At 38.5% G+C, this 22,177-nt stretch overlaps 1 protein-coding gene across 1 annotated transcript in view; it reads left to right on the top strand.

The window, feature by feature from the left end:
* The window catches only part of KDM7A (lysine demethylase 7A), a 99,067-nt gene extending 77,128 nt beyond the window's left edge, over positions 1-21,939 (top strand). Inside the window, exons 12-20 of the mRNA XM_034965095.3 lie at positions 4,573-4,782; positions 6,652-6,776; positions 7,642-7,796; positions 9,034-9,131; positions 9,628-9,776; positions 9,912-10,120; positions 12,543-12,625; positions 14,604-14,877; positions 15,493-21,939. Coding sequence (XP_034820986.2) covers positions 4,573-4,782; positions 6,652-6,776; positions 7,642-7,796; positions 9,034-9,131; positions 9,628-9,776; positions 9,912-10,120; positions 12,543-12,625; positions 14,604-14,877; positions 15,493-15,587 — 1,398 coding nt within the window. The 3' untranslated portion in view covers positions 15,588-21,939. The remainder of the gene's footprint in view (positions 1-4,572; positions 4,783-6,651; positions 6,777-7,641; positions 7,797-9,033; positions 9,132-9,627; positions 9,777-9,911; positions 10,121-12,542; positions 12,626-14,603; positions 14,878-15,492) is intronic.
* The last annotated feature ends 238 nt before the right edge of the window (positions 21,940-22,177 follow it).

The raw sequence follows: 22,177 nt of genomic DNA, 5'->3' as shown, positions 1-22,177 counted from the left end.
GTTGACCACATAGTTGGAAGTAAAGCACTCCTCAGCGAATGTAAAAGAACAGAAACTATAACAAACTGTCTCTCAGACCACAGTGCAATCAAACTAGAACTCAGGATTAAGAAACTCACTCAAAACTGCACAACTACATGGAGGCTGAACAACCTGCTCCTGAATGACTACTGGGTACATAATGAAATGAAGGCAGAAATAAGGATGTTCTTTGAAACCAATGAGAACAAAGACACAGCATACCAGAATCTCTGGGACACATTTAAAGCAGTGTGTAGAGGGAAATTTATAGCACTAAATGCCCACAAGAGAAAGCAGGAAAGATGTAAAATTGACACCCTAACATCACAATTAAAAGAACTAGAGAAGCAAGAGCAAACACATTCAAAAGCTAGCAGAAGGCAAGAAATAACTAAGATCAGAGCAGAACTGAAGGAGATAGAGACACAAAAAACCCTTCAAAAAAATCAGTGAATCTAGGAGCTGGTTTTTTGAAAAGATTAACAAAATTGATAGACTGCTAGCAAGACTAATAAGAAAAGAGAGAAGAATCAAATGGAGGCAATAAAAAATGATAAAGGGGCTATCACCACCAATCCCACAGAAATACAAACTACCATCAGAGAATACTATAAACACCTCTGTGCAAATAAACTAGAAAATCTAGAAGAAATAGATAAATTCCTCAACACATACACCCTTCCAAGACTAAACCAGGAAGAAGTTGAATCCCTGAATATACCAGTAACAGGCTCTGAAATTGAGGCAATAATTAAGAGCCTACCACCCAAAAAAAGTCCAGGACCAGATGGATTCACAGCCAAATTCTACCAGAGGTACAAAGAAGAGCTGGTACCATTCCTTTTGAAACTATTCCAATCAATAGAAAAAGAGGGAATCCTCCCTAACTCATTTTACAAGACCAGCATCATCCTGATAGCAAAGCCTGGCAGAGGCGCAACAAAAAAAGAGAATTTTAGACCTATCCATGATGAACATCGATGCAAGAAATCCTCAATAAAATACTGGCAAACCAAATCCAGCAGCACATCAAAAAGCCTATCCACCACGATCAAGTTGGCTTCATCCCTGGGATGCAAGACTGGTTCAACATACGCAAATCAATAAATGTAATCCATCATATAAACAGAACCGAAGACAAAAACCACATGATTATCTCAATAGATGCAGAAAAGGCCTTTGATGAAATTCAGCAGCCCTTCATGCTAAAAACTCTTAATAAAGTAGGTATTGATGGAGTGCATCTCAAAATAATAAGAGCTATTTATGACAAACTCACAGCCAATATCATAATGAATGGGCAAAAACTGGAAGCATTCCCTTTGAAAACTGGCACAAGACAGGAATGCCCTCTCTCACCACTCCTGTTCAACATAGTGTTGGAAGTTCTGGCCAGGGCAATCAGGCAGGAGAAAGAAATAAAGGGTATTCCGTTAGGAAGAGAGGAAGTCAAATTGTCCCTGTTTGCAGATGACATGATTGTATATTTAGAAAACCCCCTCATCTCAGCCCAAAATCTCCTTAAGCTGACAAGCAACTTCAGCAAAGTCTCAGGATACAAAATCAATGTGCAAAAATCACAAGCATTCCTATACACCAATAACAGACAAACAGAGCCAAATCATGAGTGAACTCCCATTCACAATTGCTTCAAAGAGAATAAAATACCTAGGAATCCGATTTACAAGCGATGTGAAGGACCTCTTCAAGGAGAACTACAAACCACTGCTCAACAAAATAAAAGAAGACACAAACAAATGGAAGAACATTCCATGCTCATGGATAGGAAGAATCAATATGAAAATGGCCATACTGCCCAAAGTAATTAATAGATTCAATGCCATCCCCATCAAGCTACCAATGACTTTCTTCACAGAATTGGAAAAAACTACTTTAAAGTTCATATGGAACCAAAAAATAGCCCACATTGCCAAGACAATCCTAAGCAAAAAGAACAAAGCTGGAGGCATCATGCTACCTGACTTCAAACTATACTACAAGGCTACAGTAACCAAAACAGCATGGTACTGGCACCAAAACAGAGATATAGACCAATGGAACAGAACAGAGCCCTCAGAAATAATACCACACGTCTACAACCGTCTGATCTTTGACAAATCTGCAATGGGGAAACGATTCCCTATTTAATAAATGGTGCTGGGAATGGCTAGCCATATGTAGAAAGCTGAAACTGGATCCCTTCCTTACGCCTTATACAAAAATTAGTTCAAGATGGATTAAAGACTTAAATAGTAGACCTAAAACCATAAAAACCCTAGAAGAAAACCTAGGCAGTACCATTCAGGACATAGGCATGGGCTACGACTTCATGACTAAAACACCAAAAGCAATGGTAAGAAAAGCCAAAATTGACAAATGGGATCTAATTAAAGAGCTTCTGCACAGCAAAAGAAACTACCATCAAAGTGAACAGGCAACCTACACAATGGGAGAAAATTTTTGCAATCTACCCATCTGACAACGGGCTAATATCCAGCATCTACAAAGAACTCAAACAGATTTACAAGAAAAAATCAAACAACCCCATCAACAAGTGGGCGAAGGATAGGAACAGACACTTCTCAAAAGAAGACATTTATGCAACCAACAGACACATGAAAAAATGCTCATCATCACTGGCCATCAGAGAAATGCAAATCAAAACCACAATGAGATACCATCTCACACCAGTTAGAATGGCAGTCATTAAAAAGTCAGGAAACAACAGGTGCTGGAGAGGATGTGGAGAAATAGGAACACTTTTACACTGTTGGTGGGACTGTAAACTAGTTCAACCATTGTGGAAGTCAGTGTGGCGATTCCTCAGGGATCTAGAACTAGAAATACCATTTGACCCAGCCATCCCATTACTGGGTATATACCCAAAGGATTATAAGTCATGCTGCTATAAAGACACATGCACACGTATGTTTATTGTGGCACTATTCACAATAGCAAAGACTTGGAACCAACCCAAATGTCCATCAATGATAGACTGGATTAAGAAATTGTGGCACGTATACACTGTGGAATACTATGCAGCCAAAAAAAGGATGAGTTCATGTCCTTTGTAGGGACATGGATGAAACTGGAAACCATCATTCTCAGCAAACTATCACAAGGACAAAAAACCAAACACCGCATGTTCTCACTCATAGATGGGAATTGAACAATGAGACTACATGGACACAGGGTGGGGAACATCACACACTGGGACCTGTCGTGGGTTGGAGGGAGTGGGGAGGGATAGCATTAGGAGAAATACCTAATGTAAATGACAAGTTAATGGGTGCAGCACACCAACATGGCACATGTATACATATGTAACAAATCTGCACATTGTGCACATGTACCCTAGAACTTAAAGTATAATAATTAAAAAAAAAAAAAAAAAGGAAATGCTGACACATGGTATAGCGTGGATGAACCTTGAAGATATTTTGCTAAGTGAAATAAGCCAGTCACCAAAGGACAAATTTTATAAAATTCCACTTATATGAGGTTCCTAGAGGTGTCAAATTCATAGAGAATGCAAGTAGAATGGTAGTTGCTAGGGGTTGGCGGGAAGGGAGAATGGGAAATTATTGTGTAGTGGGTACAGTTTCAGGTTTCAGTTTGTGCAGATGAGAAGCTTCTCGAGATGGATGGCAGTGATGGTTGTGCAACACTGTGACTCTACTTAATGCCACTAAACTGTACACTTAAAAATTGTTAAAATGGCAGATTTTATGTTTATGTTACCACAGTAAAAAAATGTTGCAAGTGGTTGCCTCTGGAGAATGAGAGGGATGGGGAAGAGGAGACTGCTATTTTTCATGATATGCTTATAGAATATTTAATTTTTAAAACTACATAGATGTATAATTTTAGTTTAAAAAGTAATTCTTAATTCAAATATGTACGTGAAAAGAATGTTCATTGTCGGAAAGAACAGCAGCCTAAATGGCTACCAGTAAGTATTAGGTCAGAAAATTAAGCTATATCCATACAGTGGAATGCAACACAGCCTTTAATAAGATATTGAAAATCAAGGCCCAGTGCAGTGGCTAATTTAACACCGGTAATCCCAGCACTTTGGGAGGCCGAAGCAGGTGGATCCCCTGAGCTCAGGAGTTCAAGACCAGCCTGGGCAACATGGCAAATACTTGTCTCTAAAACATTAGCTGGGTGCAGTGGCGTGCGCCTGTAGTCCCAGCTACTTGGGAGGCTAAGGTAGGAGGATCGCTTGAGCTCAGGAGGTGGAGATTGCGGTGAGGCAAGATTGCACCACTGCACTCCAACACATTGCAGCCTGGGTGACAAGAGCGAGACCCTGTGTCAAAAAAAAAAAAAAAAAATCAAGGAAGTATGTTCACAGTATATTATGTTGGAGAGAGAAGGGATATAAAGTTCTCAGCAAAGCTGTTTGAAGCTTAGGATTTAGTCTTTTTTGTGTTTATATGGTTAAACTGAATGGTTTTTGTTTTCTAAAATATTTTTATGGATGATTATTTAGTCACGTATGTGTGTAATAGCCTTCTTATAAAAATACCCTGATTTTAATTCTTAAAGGAGGAAAACGGCAAACCAGTTAAATCTCAGGGAATTCCTATTGTGTGTCCAGTTTCACGATCCTCAAATGAAGCAACTTCCCCATACCATTCCCGAAGAAAGATGAGGAAACTTCGAGATCATAATGTCCGAACTCCTTCTAACCTAGACATTCTAGAGCTCCACACAAGGGAGGTCCTCAAAAGATTAGAGATGTGTCCATGGGAAGAGGCAAGTATTATGTTTCATGACAACAAAAAGAAACTTGGCTGTTCCTTAAAGTCTTTAAAGGGATAATAAGAGAATAGTCTGACTATTGTTGATATCTAATCTTGGCTGCAGCATTGTAGGGATCAACCAGTAGTTATGCCTGTGACAGGGAGTGGTGCTTAATCTTTCTAAGTTTTAGTGTAGAATTTGAATGAATAGACCTCATTCGATTGCTGATATGTTTATTGAGTCTTTAGCAAGTACCATTTCCTCTTCTAGGCTCTAGAGAAGATTGTGAGCAAAACTTAAGTCCCTGCCCCTCATGAAGCTTCCATCCTAGTTCAAGCTGGAAGGATGGAGAGACAGAGACATATACTAAAATAATACAATTTCAGATGATAAGCGTTATTTAAAAACCCCAAACAATAGAACAACAGAATAAAGGGGGATGGGGTAAAGCTGGCTGCTTTAGCTAAGGTGGTCAGAGAGCCTCTCAGGTTTGAACCGACAGCTGAGTAACAAATAGGAAGAAGTCAAATGGTTACATGGTGATTGGAGGAATGGCATTACAGGCAGAGGGAAGAGCAAATGCAGAAAGCCTCTACTTGAGCCAGCAGTCAGCCTGGAGGACTGTTAGACTGGGAGACTGTCAGAAGAAACTCTTAAACTTTGTGAAGTGCTGGCCTACTGGACAAAGGGGAGAGTGGGAGGCAGTAATGAGATCAGTGTAGCGCCTTTGCAGAACATGGTAGTGACTTTGTAGTGAGCTCTGCATCATCCATACTTTTACATCCCAAGAAGAGGATAAGCAACCATTTTAAATGAATAAGATCGAAGAACCAGGTGCTGTGGTGTGGGCCTGTAGTCCCAGCTACTTAGGAGACTAAGTCAGGAGGATCATTTAAGCCCAGGAGTTGAAGGCCAACATAACTAGATCCTGGCTTAAAAAAAAAAAAAAATTGGGAGGCCGAGGCAGGTGGATCACGAGGTCAGGAGATCGAGACCACGGTGAAACCCCGTCTCTACTAAAAATACAAAAAATTAGCCAGGCGCAGTGGCGGGTGCCTGTAGTTCCAGCTACTCAGGAGGCTGAGGCAGGAGACTGGTGTGAACCCGGGAGGCGGAGCTTGCAGTGAGCCGAGATCATGCCATTGCCCTCCAGCCTGGGCGACAGAGCGAGACTCCGTCTCCAAACAAACAAACAAATATATATATATATATATATATATATATATATATATATATATATATAACTTTTTAAAATATTTTAAATTGTATGTAATTATAATGTTTTAAGATTATGCTGTTCTAAACTGTAATCATCAGAGAAGATTAAGCTTATTATGAAAGGTTCTATTTATTATTAAGGGGAAAATCACTATGAAAAGGAAGTCTTTTTGATGCATTAAAACCCAGCTACTGCCTTTATGTCGCATGGTGACCCTTGTTCCTAGTGGTAGCAGTGTGGTGAGCTATAAGTTGCTGACTAGGTATTAGATGAAGGATGGGTGAATGGAAAGGCCCAGTAACTAGCACTTTAGCAGGAAGAAGCAAGGGGAAGAGAGCTAAAATACTCTGAGGCAGTGCTTCTCCAGTTTTTCAGCTTTCTGCAAGAATGAAGTTTCTTTGAATTCACTTTATGCATATTTTATGTTTTACTTTCTAGAATGCATTTCATGGTTAATGGCCCTCCAGAAAGATGAGCCATACTCTTACTTTGGCTTTAGGAACTCTGGAGTGCCATACTGCTGCATATCCCCAAGCCCAGGTGGCTGCCTGTATCTTTGAGATGCAGGACCATGGGGGAGGTGGTGGTATACTGTATTCCATCAGTCGAGCAGGGCTACCTGAGGGTGGATGGTAAGTTAAGTTCTGCATTTATACCTTCAGGACATCTTGAGCTCTAAACTGAATGGAAAATTCAACAAACATCTCCAACCATCCTCCACAGTACCTGAATGGAGAGCGAAAGATAATGATCTACGATTACTGCTGACGAATGGAAGAATAATTAAGTATGTAAAGTAAATCAGAGTATCAAATAGATTAATTTTCATTGGGTTCCCTTTGTTCATTTAACCCAGTGGTCCTCAACCTTTTTGGCACCAGGGACCGGTTTTGTGGAAGACAGTTTTTTCTCAGCCAGGGAATGGTTTTGGGATTAAACTGTTGCACCTCATATCATCAGGCATTAGATTCTCATAAGGAGTGTGTAACTCTTGGACATGTGTAGTTCACAATATGGTTCACGCTCCTATGACAATCTAATGCTGCCACTGATCTGACAGGAGACAGAGCTCAGGTGGTAATGCTCACTCACCCACTACTTACCTCCTGCTGTGTGGCCCGGTTCCTAACAGGCCAGGGACTGGTACCAGTCTATGGCCCAGGGGTTGGGGACCCCCGTTTAATCTGTAATGAGCTCAGTGGCTCACACCTGTAATCCCAAGTTGATTTGGGAGTCTGAGGTGGGAGGATCTCTTGAGACCAGGAGTTTAAAACTAGCCTGGGCAACTTAGCAAGACTCCATCTCTACAAAAAAATAAAAATAAATTAGCTGGGTGTGGTGGCCATGCCTGTAGTCCTGGCTACTTGAGAAACTGAGGTGAGAGGATCGCTTGAGCCCAGGAGTTCAAACTTACAGTGAGCTATGATTGTGCCACTGCACTCCAGCCAGGGCAACAGAGCAAGACCCTGTCTCAAAAAACAAAAACAAAAAACGAACCTCAGATCCCTAGCGCATACTATTGCACAGTTGAATGAAATATGGGGACAGTGTCTCAATTCTCTACTCTTTGTAAATTAAGGGAGAGGGGAATAAATACTGTTTGGCTACAGAGTCTTGCACTATATTCTGATTACTTTTCCTTCTTAATACAGAGATGAAAGGCAGCCCTTTGCAGATCAAAGTCTTTATACAGCAGATAGTGAAAATGAAGAGGATAAAAGAAGGACAAAAAAGGCAAAAATGAAGATAGAAGAGAGTTCAGGAGTAGAGGGAGTGGAACATGAAGAATCTCAAAAACCACTGAATGGTATGTTTTTTTTAATGGTTATTTTAAAGATCTTTTGATTACTAATGTGATAATATGTAAAGTAACTTGCTAATTTTGAAGTTCTTAAGTTTAAAATAGCAGAAAACTTTTGTGTCCCTAAAACTGTCTTGAAAAATCTGAAGTATGAGAGAAGTGCTGAACGTGAATGCCCAGTGAGGTATACGCCCAGTGGCCAGGGGCGGTGTTCTCAGTGAGGGGATGTTTGTGGGTTAGAGCTGCACTCATCTAGTCAGTTTTTAAAGAGTCACTTGAAAGCTCATTCATGTTATAGGCCTCTACTCCCCAAAATAAAAGTTTCAAGTTTCGTTTAATTTTATATATAAGTTCAGCTACCATGTGTATGGTTTTCAGAATTAGGAAGTATATATGATTAGCTAATCTGAAGCTGTTAGTAATCCATGCATTGTGGTTTTAATTGATTACCTGTTGACAAGAAGGCCTCTACTGGGTTATTAATTGGTTATCATCAGTATGGCAAAATAGTAACACCTCCTTCTCCTTAAGGTCTTTCTTCTTTGAATTAAGCCTTAGTTTCTCAACATATTTCAGGATCTCTGTATTCCTTTCTATTTTAAAAAGTAGTTCAAATATATACTTTGGTACTTGACAAATAAATGTTTCAGATAACTAACATTATTTAATCCATGTTGAACACCCCTGTTCCTGCTAATCTGAGTGAAATTGGCACTGCTGTAGTTGGTGACTCTGCCTTTGCACACACCAGGTGCTAATCAACAGGAATCCGTCAAACCATTGCTATATGTCAGTGACTCATGAAAGAACCCAGTTTATAAGCGTGTTGAATTCACTATCTATGTGAATGCGTTTTACGTTTGGGAAGGTTATCTTTTTGTTTTCTAATGATACAACTAATGCAAAAGGAGAAGTGTGAAAAGCATCTGATAGCTAATTTTAGTTTCAGCATTTTTCTTCTGGAAAGAAATACAAAACAGTCAATCCATCCAAGTAAGGAATATATAATTATGGAAATACCACACTTAATATTTGAGAATATACTTCAGTCTGTGTCTTGGCCAATTAGGGAGAAAGACCTTAAGGGGAGAAAGAAATGAAGAAAATAAAAGTGAAAAAGGAGGGTAGGGCAAGAGAGATTGAGAGACATCACAAGCTGGGTGGACTTTAGATACCATCTTGTCACCTTGTTCATCGTAGTCAAATGACTTTCTCTTTTTCTCATCCTTTCATTCTTTTTCAGGGTTTTTTACACGTGTGAAATCAGAACTCAGGAGTAGATCATCAGGATATTCTGATATTTCTGAGTCAGAAGACTCCGGACCCGAGTGCACTGCACTGGTACGCCTGAGACCCCATGGCTTGTACGTTATTTGATGGAAAGATGAGCACCACGTAACTTCTCCTGGAAGGAAGGCAAATGACAGCTTTTCTCAAAGCTTGTCTGTCTGACTTACATAGCACAGGGTCTTCTGTGGTGGTCAGTGTACACACATGCCATCATGTGACCATTCACATTTGAGACATAGAGCTTTTGTCTGATTTTGGAAAGGGTAGAGGGAGAGACTCCTTTGCTTATACTATTCTTGTTTCATATTTCTCATGGATTATATTTTATTTTACCTTAAAGAAAGCCTATACTGTGTATTTTTTTAATCAAGGTAGTATGTTCATGTAGTTAATAGAGATTATCATTTTTTTCATGTGAAATACAGAAATAATTCCCTGATAATTAAGATTCTGACTTTCTCTAGATGTATAAAATCTTTTTGGATTCATTTGTACAGACTTGGTCAATTTCTTATGTAGCTTTGTTTCCATGTAATTATTATCTCAGAAAAGTATCTTTACCACTGAAGAGTCTGAAAGTTCAGGTGATGAAAAGAAACAAGAAATAACATCCAACTTTAAGGAGGAATCTAATGTGATGAGGAACTTCCTTCAAAAGAGCCAGAAGCCATCTAGAAGTGAAATTCCAATTAAAAGGTAGGCTTGCTGATAGTAGTAAGTCTTATTATATTGTAAGGTAAATACTATGAACACTTTTTTTAGTTTTAAATTTTACCAAAAATGTCATCAGAAAAAATAGACTCTTGTGTTTTTGGATCATCTCTTCTTTAGGGAATGTCCTACCTCGACGAGCACAGAGGAAGAAGCTATTCAGGGCATGCTGTCTATGGCAGGGTTGCACTATTCCACGTGTTTACAAAGGCAAATACAAAGCACAGACTGCAGTGGTGAAAGAAACTCTCTCCAGGATCCCAGCAGCTGCCATGGCAGTAACCATGAGGTTAGGCAGTTGTATCGCTATGATAAACCAGTGGAATGTGGTAAGAAACATAAATTATCAGTCTCTAAAAAGTAACATATGTTGCCCAACTTAATGGCTGAATAATCCTCATTTAGGTTAGAGATTATGAATAAGCATCTTTAATTGGAAATGTGTTAAGAAGGTTGACCAAAAAAAGCACAATGCTGACATATCACGTAAGATGGAAGCAGAAGAACTCAAAATGTAAATTACCTGGGATTGACAATTGTGTTCACTAGCATCATTCTACCATTGTTATTGCAAGCCAGTTAGTATTATTTCCCTTTTACAGACAGGTTGATCAGAGTGGAAGGAGTGTTTTGGTGCCTTAAATGGCCAACTAAGCTTGAACAATCAGCCCTTTTTCCTTTTATGAGAGGAAAAATAAGTTTTAAACTGTTTCTTTCTGATTGAGGCTATTCCTTCTCCTACTTGAAAAGAAAGTATTAGGAAAAGAGGGTAGACTCAGTGGCAGTGTTAGGCATGCCACATAGTGTTTTCTTCCTTGTGCCTTTAGAGAAAATGTTTGTCTCCCAAAAAGCCTGAGGAGGACTGGGGAGAAGATAGTACTATATTAAAATTGAATGCCTATATAATAAATATGTTTGATCCTACATAATTATCAATTGTATACCAGGAGCTTGACATCCATTTCACTGAAATAATTTTTTTTTATTATTTATTTATTTATTTATTTTGAGACTGTCTCACTCTGCTGCCCAGGCTGGAATGTAGTGGCACAAATATGGCTCACTGTAACCTCAACCTCCAGGCCTCAAGCAATCTTCCTGTCTCAGCCTCCCAAGTAGCTGGAACTATAGATGCATGTCACCATATCTGGCTAATTTTTTTATTTTTTGTAGAGACGAGGTCTCACCTAAGTTGCCCAGACTGGTCTCCAACTCCTGAGCTCAAGTGATCCTCCTGCCTCTGCTTCCCAAAGTGCTGAGATTACAGGTGTGAGCCACCATGCCTGGTTATTTCACTTAATTCTTAAAACAATACTTGTAGGTAAAATCACTCCCATTTTACAGGTAAAGGAAATAAGACTTAGTAAAACTAATTTAACTTGTCCGTACTTCATGTAGCTATTATTCAGTGGTATTGGAATTTGAAGCCAGGACCATCTGATCTCAAAGTCTTTGCTTATTGTATAAGAGGAAATTGAAGTTTGGAGAGGATAAATAAGTTGCCTAAAGTTGCATTGGTAATGGAGGAACTCAAATTCAAATCTGGGTTTGTCTCTTTTTGTACTGCACCATTTTGTCTTCCTTTAGTCCCTTGAAAAAGAACACTTCTATGGAAATACTGCAAAATTCAGGCAAATACCTGCCTTTATTCTATGTGGAAAAATATACCATTTTTATAGAGAATTATTGCATTGGTTTTACATATACAATAGGCGGCCATAGAATTTGATTCTAGATCACTGGGCGCAATGGTTCACGCCAGTAATCCCAGCACTTTGGGGGGCCGAGGTGGGCGGATCACCTGAGGTTGGAAGTTCAAGACCAGCCTGACCAACATGGAGAAACCCCATCTCTAGTAAAAATACAAAAATTAGCCGGGCTTGGTGGCGCATGCCTGTAATCCTAGCTACTTGGGAGGCTGAGGCAGGAGAATCGCTTGAACCTGGGAGGCGGAGGTTGCGGTGAGCTGAGATTGCGACATTGCACTCCAGCCTGCACAACAAGAGGGAAATGCCATCTCAAAAGAAAAAGAATTTGATTGTAGATCTTCCAGCATCTAGCCCAAAACCCATCCTATAAAGACAGTCTTTGAGGCTGGTCTGAGTATGGTGTTTATAACTAATTGATCACAAACAATTACAGATTTCTTTGTTTCTTCTCCATCTCACTGCTTCACTTGACTAGAGAATGAATGAATAAATGAAGACAGTCTTTGAGAGAATCAAAAGAATTAGCATAATAGGTTATGAATTGGTGACTTTTTGTTTTTGAGGGAAAGGCATATAGTGAAGGTAAAGGTATGCAAATGAGTATCTAAAGAGTTAATGTGCTTTTAAATAAAATGTCAACATAAATTTGCTTTCTTTTTTTTTTTTTTTTCCCCCCAAGATGGAGTCTCACTCTGTTGCCTAGGCTGGAATGCAGTGGCATGATCTTAACTCACTGCAACCTCCACCTCTCGGGTTCAAGTGATTCTCGTGCCTCGGCCTCCCAAGTAGCTGAGATTACAGGCGTCCGCCACCACACCCAACTAATTTTTGTATTTTTAATAGAGACGGGGTTTCACCATGTTGGCCAGGCTGGTCTCGAACTCCTGACTTCAAGTGATTGACCTGCCTTGGCCTCCCAAAGTGTTGGGATTACAGGCGTGAGCCATCACGCCCAACCTGCTTTCATTTTTAAGCATTAGGCTAATTTTGTCATTTCAAATCAAGTTTGTGCAAAGTTAATGAAACTGAAACTTCTCTTTAGGATACCATGTCAAGACTGAAGATCCAGACTTGAGGACTTCCTCCTGGGTTAAACAGTTTGATATTTCCAGATTTCACCCTCAGGTATATTCAAAGTTTGAAACGTTAAAAGGAGATTTAAAATGCTCATTAACTTTGTTTTTGCTTTCTTTTTTAAAACTGTAACAGCCAGTTATCAACTGCTAGATCTAGGCAGCCAGAAAGTCACAGTTAAATGCACATTTGAACAACTGTCCATTTTGAGAGATGCCGAAATGATAACCAACATAAGGCTCATGGATAGAGTGTGATCTGGAAAAGAATAATTTATTCAAGGAAGCAGTTAAACCACTGGCTGCCAACCCATGTAGGTTATATCTGGTTAGAATGAAATATTCAAGGAAAAGATGAATATCATATCTTTTTAATCTCTGATGCTGTTTCTTGAACGGTTTTGGATACTGAATTTCTTTGAGCATTTGATGAAAGTTACAGATTGTCTTTCTAGAAAATACATTCATGATAAACACAACTTTCGCTTACATTATCAAATGAACCCAAAATAGCAGTTTTGAAAAAACTAAAACTTTTATCAGCAGCACCAAACAAGAAAAGTGATACAACCTTTTTTTGCAAACCTTGGAAAATGGCAGCCAAAGAAAGAATCAAAGTTCTCATGTGGCACTGTGGGGCCCCAAACCTCTCTACCCCAAGCACACATAAGAAAGAAAGTAAATCAGCAAAGGCAGAAATATTGCCTCTAGTTCTCCTCTGAGTGAAGAAACATTTGTGGGGGAGAAGGGAAGGAGGGAAGAGGAGACAGAGGGGAACATGAGTCGACTGTTTAAGAAGTGAAGGGAAAAATCTCTTATGAATAAAGCTTTCACATGGCACCAAAAGACCTCAGCAGAAGTGAAAAAGGCCTCCTGGGTTTTGCCATCTTCCAGAGCCCTGAGGTGACTGGAGGAATGGATTAAAATCCCTGGAGGAGGAGACACCCGTGTATATAGACAGAAAAGACTCTACCCCTAAATATGGAACATCATTAATCTCTGAGTAGTAGAATTATGGGTGGTTTTTATTAATTTTTAAAATTTGGCTTGTCTATATTTTCTAAATATTTAAGCAATTACTTGCATAAGAAAAAGAAGCAAGTTTTTTTTTTAAAGGAAGGCTTTGTGAGTATACGTTCTTTGACTAGAAGGATACATTCCAGAGTCAAAGGTCATAAGAAATCTCATTATAATTTACTTTTCGGTGTATGATTTTATAGTGCCTCACTGTAGCTGGTCATAAAGTTTATCACTTACTAGCACTATAGGATTCATTATGTAATGTGAGCTATTATTTAAATCTGGCTGTTCTTTTTATAATTGTTTTTGAAAATAAATGAAGACATAGAGGATGGATGATTAGCATAATGAAAACTGGTTTCATGAAACATTCACACTATAGTGTACTCTGTTCACATCTAGTCTGTTCCTTTCTCTTTTTAATGCTGGTTATAACCCTCTCAGTTAATTTCAAGACTCATCAATCAGTAGCGTTTTTTTTGCCCCCTGAAAGTTTACTCAATAGTCTTAAGAGACTGAAAGAGTAGTTGTAGTGAAAGGAAAACACCAAGCTTGGGACTCTGGATCTAAGGATTTCCTAGCAAAAAAAATACAGTGGAGATGAACCTGATAGAAGATAGATTCTAGAAAAGAACATGACCCGTGAGAGGTCCAAGGGAGCTGTGACTTGCCAGGGAAGTGGGAGATCGATCCATTCCCCCAGCTCAGGGTCCCTGCGTGGCATGTGCTCACTGAGCTGAGTAGCAAGTAGGGCGTGGTGCCTGTTTACGTTGTTTTCTCTCACTCTCTCTTTCGCCTTCTTAACTTACGATGCAACTTAAAGACCTGAGTCCTTCAGAGCTACTGAGACGACATCATGCAGGAATGGTCATCTGTGGCTAATAGATGTTAAGAAAATCAGAATTCAGTAGTTTGTTTCTTCTCTCACTTGACTTTGCCAATGCATAGAGAGCTTAAATACCTCATTTAAACCCTAAAAATTCAGCCTCATGTCCTTCCTCCTCCTTCAGGATCTAAGTAGAAGCCAGAAATGCATCAAAAAGGAAGGTTCATCAGAAATTAGTCAGAGGGTACAAAGTAGGAATTATGTGGACAGCAGCGGCTCAAGCCTTCAGAATGGAAAGTATATGCAGAATTCAAACCTGACTTCGGGGGCGTGCCAGATAAGTAATGGCAGTCTAAGCCCAGAAAGGCCAGTTGGTGAAACTTCCTTCTCGGTGCCCCTTCACCCCACCAAGAGACCGGCATCAAATCCACCACCTATCAGCAACCAGGCAACAAAAGGTAACTTTCACACATGTATAGAGAAAGTATATTTCTGACTGTATGTGATGGTCATCATGGCAGTTGAGGTGTAGTCTCTGCACTCAAGTTGTTCAACATCTCATGCATAGTAGACAGCATAGTGATGGCAGTATACACAGGCTACTACAGGAACAAAGAAAAAGGATACCCAAGTCAGCTCTGAGGAGCAAGAGACAGATCCTAAAATCAGATGTTCAGGGGTTAGCCAGGCTGAATTGGGGAAAGTGACAGAATAGACAGCTTTGAAGGCAGAGGATTGAGCCTGAGGCAGGGCACAAAGGGGAGAAACAGGATATGGGGTATTTGTGAAATGGTAGTCAGTTTTGTTGCTTAAGCATAGTGTAATGCAGGATAGGGAAGAGCCCAGGCTGAAGAGCAGGCAGACCAGACTGTGGGAAGCCTTGTGAGTCTTGTGAGGGCCTAGTGTGATGAGGTGGAAGGGTTTTAAACAGCGGAAGTTCAGAAGTATGACTTTGTCCATGCAGAACACCTAAGGGCTTACTTCCCATAAAGAAAGCTCTCCCCGTAGTCTTCCAGGTGCTCTCTTAAGTGTACTTTTCATCATTACTTACACTCCCTTTTGGTGTTTTATAGGTAAACGTCCAAAAAAAGGAATGGCAACAGCCAAACAACGTCTTGGGAAGATCCTTAAGTTGAACAGAAATGGCCATGCACGTTTCTTTGTGTGACAGAGCTGCTGTTGCAGCCATTCTTCCCTTTGGAGACCAGTCTAGGGGTGCAGGAGCCTGGAGCTTCCGCTGTCCCCCTGCCTGGAGCAGTTTGTGTGTATAGTAAGAACACTGCCCGAAGAACAGAATGAACCTGATGCTGCATTTTCACTGTGCCACACCCACTCAGCAATAACCATTTTGGACCTGGTGGGGGAGAGGAAGAAGGAGGGTAGAACCTTAAAAAGAGACCTTGAACTGGAAAGGGGTCTCTTGTCAGGGCTTGAATTTTATTTTGTTGTTGGTAGTGTCTTGATGTATTTTCAGTGGTAGGGTAAAGAATTATCAATAATTTATTTAACAGATTTTTTTTTAAAGTTAACAGCTTTTAAATTCTTTTTTTAAAGCTATTTATTTGGAAGATTTCTGGAGAAATATCTCACTAATTTAGATGTAAGAATGTGAAGGTTTTTAAATTATTTTTGATAGTGTGTGTGTTACATGTGGGGAAGGGCCACAGTAACAGTAACTAGTCTGGACTCTTAAATTTGATATTCAGGTTAAAGTCTTAAACAGGGATTTGATGCATTAATTATTTTAAATTAAGATGTATATGAAAATCATTTTATTTTATATATTTCATGTGTTTTTTATAAGCTATTAGCTTCGCTTTTGCTAACATCCAAGGTGCATACTGTTATCCAGGTTGATTACCTTATATCCCACCTTCCCTCTGCACTCCCCATCATTTTGTGATGACCCAGTAAGACTCTTCTCTTTGCAGGGAAACACTTTCGTAGCCAATGTGTAAGAACTCCATGAAAGATCCCTCATTTCTCATTTCGTTTGACATTGTGATTTTCTTCTCAACATTAAAAAAAATAGGCTTTTGCATTTTCATTTCTGCTGATGATATCTGGGTCCCAAAGAGAACAGCTTTAATGTATTTTTCCTACTTGTGGGAAAAGTATTATAAGTTTGGTTAAATTGTCATGTTTATAGTTTTTCCAAATACATTTGTAACTACAGCAGGCCTTCTTCGTACTGCTGGTGTTGGACAACAGGACTGACACCTGCTGCGGAGGTTATACCTTATGATACTTTTATTCTCCATACCTGATTTGTTGGAAAATGTTATTTAGGATATTCAAATCTGCATAATAAGCCGTAATATAATAGGATTAATACTACATTAAGTTGTATAGAAGCAAGCATGTTGGAATAGATCTTTTGTGTGTGTATTTACTTTTTTTATTTCTTAATTTTCTAAAGAATTACTTAAGATATGGATTTGGAGTAAAATGGGTGCTTTTGGCAGTTTCTTCCATCTATCCTAACCTGACCAGTACATATTGAGGTTAAGTATCTGGTTAAACTTTAAGGTATTCATTTATCTCCTTTATGTATGATTTTTACTAAATGCCAGTTTTCATTTGCTTATAGTAGCTTCTATTTTCCCTTTTTTCCATCCATGGCATAAAAATAAGTGATTTCTGGGGGTGGGGCAGAAATGTTCCCAAGTCTGACAATAGAGCATTTTACAAATTCCTACAAAGAAAATATAGGCAAATAGATAAAATTTATTTTTATGGAGAAGAAATATGGCCATATTATGGATTTGTCTTTTTTTTACTCAGCAAGATAGCAGGACTTACCCTTCTCTATTAAGTATCACTTGAATTGCTAAGAAGAAAAAAGTCTGTACCATCATCTTTCATGGTTGCATTCAAATGTGTATTTTCAAAGAGAAATACTTCTTAGTGTCCCCATTCCAAAATGTCATGGGATAAATATGAAATAGTTTATGAAGTAGCCTTTCTGGTTCAGAGTGACTGGACCAAAGTCTGAATCTTATCTGGGTATCAGGAAAAAGAATTTTTATGGAAATCCTTAGTGTCTATAAACAACCCGTGTAAACCCTGTCTACACTATGCCAAAACCAGTGGAAAGATGGGTAGAGTCATCTTATCTCAGGATGTCAAAAATCTGGGTTTGACTGATTCCCCTACCTTCCCACACAGTATATTCTTGTGATTTTTGCTTTTCTGTAGATCCTGAGTCGGTGTTACAATAGTCATGTTTTTATTTTGGGTTAAGAAATAAGAGGTGTAAGAGCTATAATTTCCTTTTCGTGTTATATCATGATCTGGGTTTTCTTTTTTCCTTTACGTTTTTTCACAGCTCTTGAGTATTTTCTATTTTTTTCTTTAGTCACAAAAATTAAAATTAAACTTTATTTTTATGAATTAAAATGAAATTTAATTTATTTTTATGAATTAAAATTGTGGCCAGTATCCACTGTGTCCTTAGGCTGAGAAGTACTAATTTGGAGTAGCCCGTGTGTGGAATTCTAAAGTGAAGGTACTGTGGATTCATTTTTAGTAGTTTTAGCCCCTTAATAAGTGGCTAAGTTAGAAAACTTTCAGCGAGGTAATAGAACCACTCGAATAGAATCCATGTGTCTTTTTCTGAATTGGTGAAAATTCGGCCACTGATCCAGTGACTCCTGGTCAAACGTCTTATAACATTACTGGCCATAATGCACCCCTTTATCTCATGGAAATGGCTGAACTTTGTGGTAGCTGCTGCGAGTACCTGGGCTTAACAGTAATAGAGAACCTCATTTATACCATACAGACACAGCAACTTAGGAAGACAGCACTGATAGCATTTAGCTAGTTGTAACCAAATACAAATATGTAAAATTGAGAATTATGATTTAACATATGCAACTTTAATAATAGGAATAGATGATAATTTTCCTGTATTGTTTCAAATAAGTGACTGTTCAGCTGGGATCCATTGGATTATAATTTACAATGTCACATAATATTATGCTTTTCAATATTGATGAGTGATGTAAACAATATAAAGTTGGCAGTTTGTAGTAGTTCAGTATCCTAGAAATACATTGAACTTCATAAGTATCAGTTCATTTTTAAGCATACAGAATTGAAGATTCTGACTGAAATCATAAACTCAGAGGAAACAAGCCCATCTTTATCACTAATTACTTAGCTTGAATACTTTTCTATTTTTAAATAATCCTAATTATTGCCTTTTCAATATAGTCTACTGTATTTATTTATATGGGATCAACAGGTATTTATCAAACATCTACTGTGTGCCCAGCACTACCTAGTACTGTTGGGGAACACAATTTGCAGTTGTGGTCTCTGCCCTTGAAGGTATCTTCTCCAGGAAATTAGCAGTATTATTTTCACTTCTAAGCAAACATGAGCAAGAGAGGACCTGTTCATTAAAAAACATCCTGACTTTTTTAGTTTCAACTGAGATATGCCACTGTAGAAGTGAAAGTAATTTCACAATTTAAGAAATGCTTCAACTTGGTAATTAATATGGTCATACAGGGACTTGGTGTAGCACGCAAGGGAGCAGAAGACCTGGGCTTTTGTCGAAGTTCTGCCATTTAGGTATCAGCTGTGTAACCTTGAATAAGTCACTTAACTCTTTCTCTTAGTTTTCTCATTTGTAAATTTGGGTTAAAGTGTTTATTATGATAATCAATTAAGAAAATCTCTTAACACTTCATACATACAGAGAACTTATCATTAAGTTAAAACTGGCAATTAATGCACCTTTATATATATTTTTAAATGAAAACTAATACTATTCATGATGTTTATTTTATATCAAATATATGCCCAGGGCATGCTACTTTAAAAATCTGAGGAATCTCCAACAAGGTGCTGGATTAAAATCAGATTTCGTGCTTGAAGTGGAAGAAAAATGAAGTTGTTTATGGATAAGAGAGTGAGAATGTGTATCCTCAAGTACGTTAAGATGATTTAACTGAAAGATGGCTTTAGGTTTTTCTTGAAGAATTAGGAAAGTACCATCCCCACAGATTCAGCATACTCTTCAGGTACTAGATAAAGGTGAAGGAAGTCATGGAATTAAAATGACTTAGCAACTCCCTAGGGAACTTGTGGGGAGAATGAGGTGGTTAGAAAGGTGAGAATGCACAAAGACAGCTCTGGGTTGGGTACCAACAGTTTGCTTGGTAGAAAGAAACCAGTGTAGGAAAGGAGACGCCACCAGACGTCTTCAACAGACAAGATTCTTTCTGCCTTTTTCAAAAGATGCTCTCTGCAGCAGTAAGACTATAGATAGAGTTGATTGGAATAATCATGTGACCCAGTATGCTACTGCTAGGCGTAATTATCAAAAATTCATTTTTCTCATTAAATATTGTTAATTGCTCGCCACATAAAGAGAAGCTAGAGCTCACCAGTCTTGGTGGTGTCCTAGACCTTCCTCTAAAGCAGTCTTGGGAAGCTGGAGCATCAGATCTTTAGCCTAGACAGAGTGTCGCTGGTAAATAAAGGAGACACAGGTAACCCAGAGTGGACAGTGATTTGCGTGGGGAGACACAGTGGATCTGGGGCCTCTGATACTTTGCTTCCTAAAACAGCCCCCAGTTTTCGGCTTGCCCTATGAGATGATGTTCATGTGCTTCCTTGAAACCAGGTGGAAAGAAAGGGGAAGAATTAATTTTCTCATTCTGTTGCTGTTGAACGTAATGTAATCTGAATACTGTAGCCTTCCTAGAAGCCCTTCCCTCTTTTTCATGCTGTAAAGTCAAATATTTGATATCCTTAACATAAATTTTAAAAATTAAGGTCATTAGGAAGCAAATGTCTATTTCCAAAGCAATGAGCTTGTTGTGACTGTGATTTTATTCTTCTATAGTATTTTTTTCCTCATTTTAATTGAGAGGAGAAAATAATACTCTTTTGCAATATCCTTAGATTCTCCCCTTCACCCTGGTGCCCCTTCTAGTGTCTTAAGACTTTGTCTTAACAAGTATAACATTACATTTTGTTGTTAAAACCTTTCGAAACTGTATTCAGTGATTCTTCCAAGTTTATCTGCTCTGCACTATTTCACTAATAAACCCTGGCTACCACGTAGCCCTTGATCTCCAAGTAGTTTACCTATGCAAGACCTGTGACACTCTGAATTCACTTCTCTTTCTTTCAGAAAGTAGTCATAAATGGAGCTTAATTATAAAGGTAAAACTTGTCTCCAACCAGTTTCATTTTGGCCATTTCTTTTTCAAAATGTCAGCTGTTTTCCTCCAGGATTTTTCACCAAAACAATGATCATAAGTGCTGGAATATATAATACTTTGCAGGCATAAAATAACCCAGACATACTCTCATATTTCTTTGGTGTATTTTGGTTGGTAAAACTTACCAGCATTAAATGTAAAATATAATGAGGAGTTAATTCCTTACCTAGAACTATTTCTTCCTTTTAAGATTCATAAGTAACCTTTTATTTTTACAAAGCTACGTATAACTTCCACATTATAGTCAGGGACCTGAGGTGTAACTTACTAAGTGAACCCCAAGGTTATTTTATCTTGCAAAAGAAACCTAAACCAAACTAAGGGCCTTACAGTTTATGGTTAGACTGAATCAAAAGCTATAACCTCAATTTTTCCAAAAACAGCTTCTGACTGCAAAAGCAAGTCATACAGTTGTTAGGTATGAAATAGCACTGATCAGGAAATGCATCTTCGCAGATGCTATTTCCTTCAGAAAAGACTTTTCTACTTTTAATATAAATTAAGCCATAACAGTTTCATGCTGTGGAAAGAGGGTGAAAAGGTTCATTTTAAGAGATTATATAATATGAACTTTCACATTTACTGTGAAATGTCTAATTTGCCAGTGCTTCAGCAAGTTTTTTTGGGGGGTGATGGGGAGGGGTAGTATTGGTTCTAGAGGTTTCAAATCTGTGAACTTTGGAGAGGGGACAGTTGTTGGCTCTGGTATTTACTAGTTTTGTAGTAACGTTTTGCTAGCCTGACTGACTTTTCTTACTGGTTTTTATGCCCACGGTCCGAGGGGACTGTTCTTCTTGTTTGGGGTGTCTGCGGAATAGCGTCTCGTCTTGTTTGTATAGGCAGTCAATGTGTGTGACATGTGTGTCCTTTCAGTCCGGAAGCCCACTGTGTGACAATGGCGTGGGGTGTGGCTGGGAGGTGGGGTGCTGAAGCTTGAAGAGCATTTCTTTGCTGATTCATAACAGTATTTCCCATCTTTTGCCTGCAGGCAGGGAAAGTGTACAGTATTTATTTTGTTTCTGTTTTACTTTAAATTTGTAAGTCTTTAAGTAGCTTACATTGATTATTATAGGGGAGGACAAGTGACTTGTTTAAAGTTGTATTTAGTATTCTTTCCAATTTCTGTATTTTAAAATATTGAAATTAAAATTGTATTACTTCTGTTTTGATTTTTTTAGCACTCAGTGTATTTTTTGCTCATTTTGTTTGAAAGTATAAATGTTGAAAATTGTATAAAATGCGTCCTTGAAAGAAAAAGAATCTGAATTCTATATCCAATTCTGACTTTGTTCCCTTTTTCTGCTGATTGAATCGTGGGAAATTATTTAAGAGTATGAAAAACTGGGTTCAGTGTCTGCTCCTTACTACTTCTGAAGACTTCAATGTGAAAAGTAATTGTCTTATTTTATTAGCAGTCTTGCTGGGGATGAGTGATTGCTCAAAGAGAGGGAAGAATACAAAAGTGTAACTGGCAAGATGAGGCTGAAACGTAGAAACGGATGTGGGTACTTGGCTA

Source organism: Pan paniscus, chromosome 6 (genome assembly GCF_029289425.2).
Source record: "Pan paniscus chromosome 6, NHGRI_mPanPan1-v2.0_pri, whole genome shotgun sequence".
NCBI classification, from domain to species: Eukaryota; Metazoa; Chordata; class Mammalia; order Primates; family Hominidae; genus Pan; species Pan paniscus.
The sequence above is the reverse complement of the archived record's forward strand: the minus strand, read 5'-3'. Positions and strand labels throughout refer to the sequence as shown.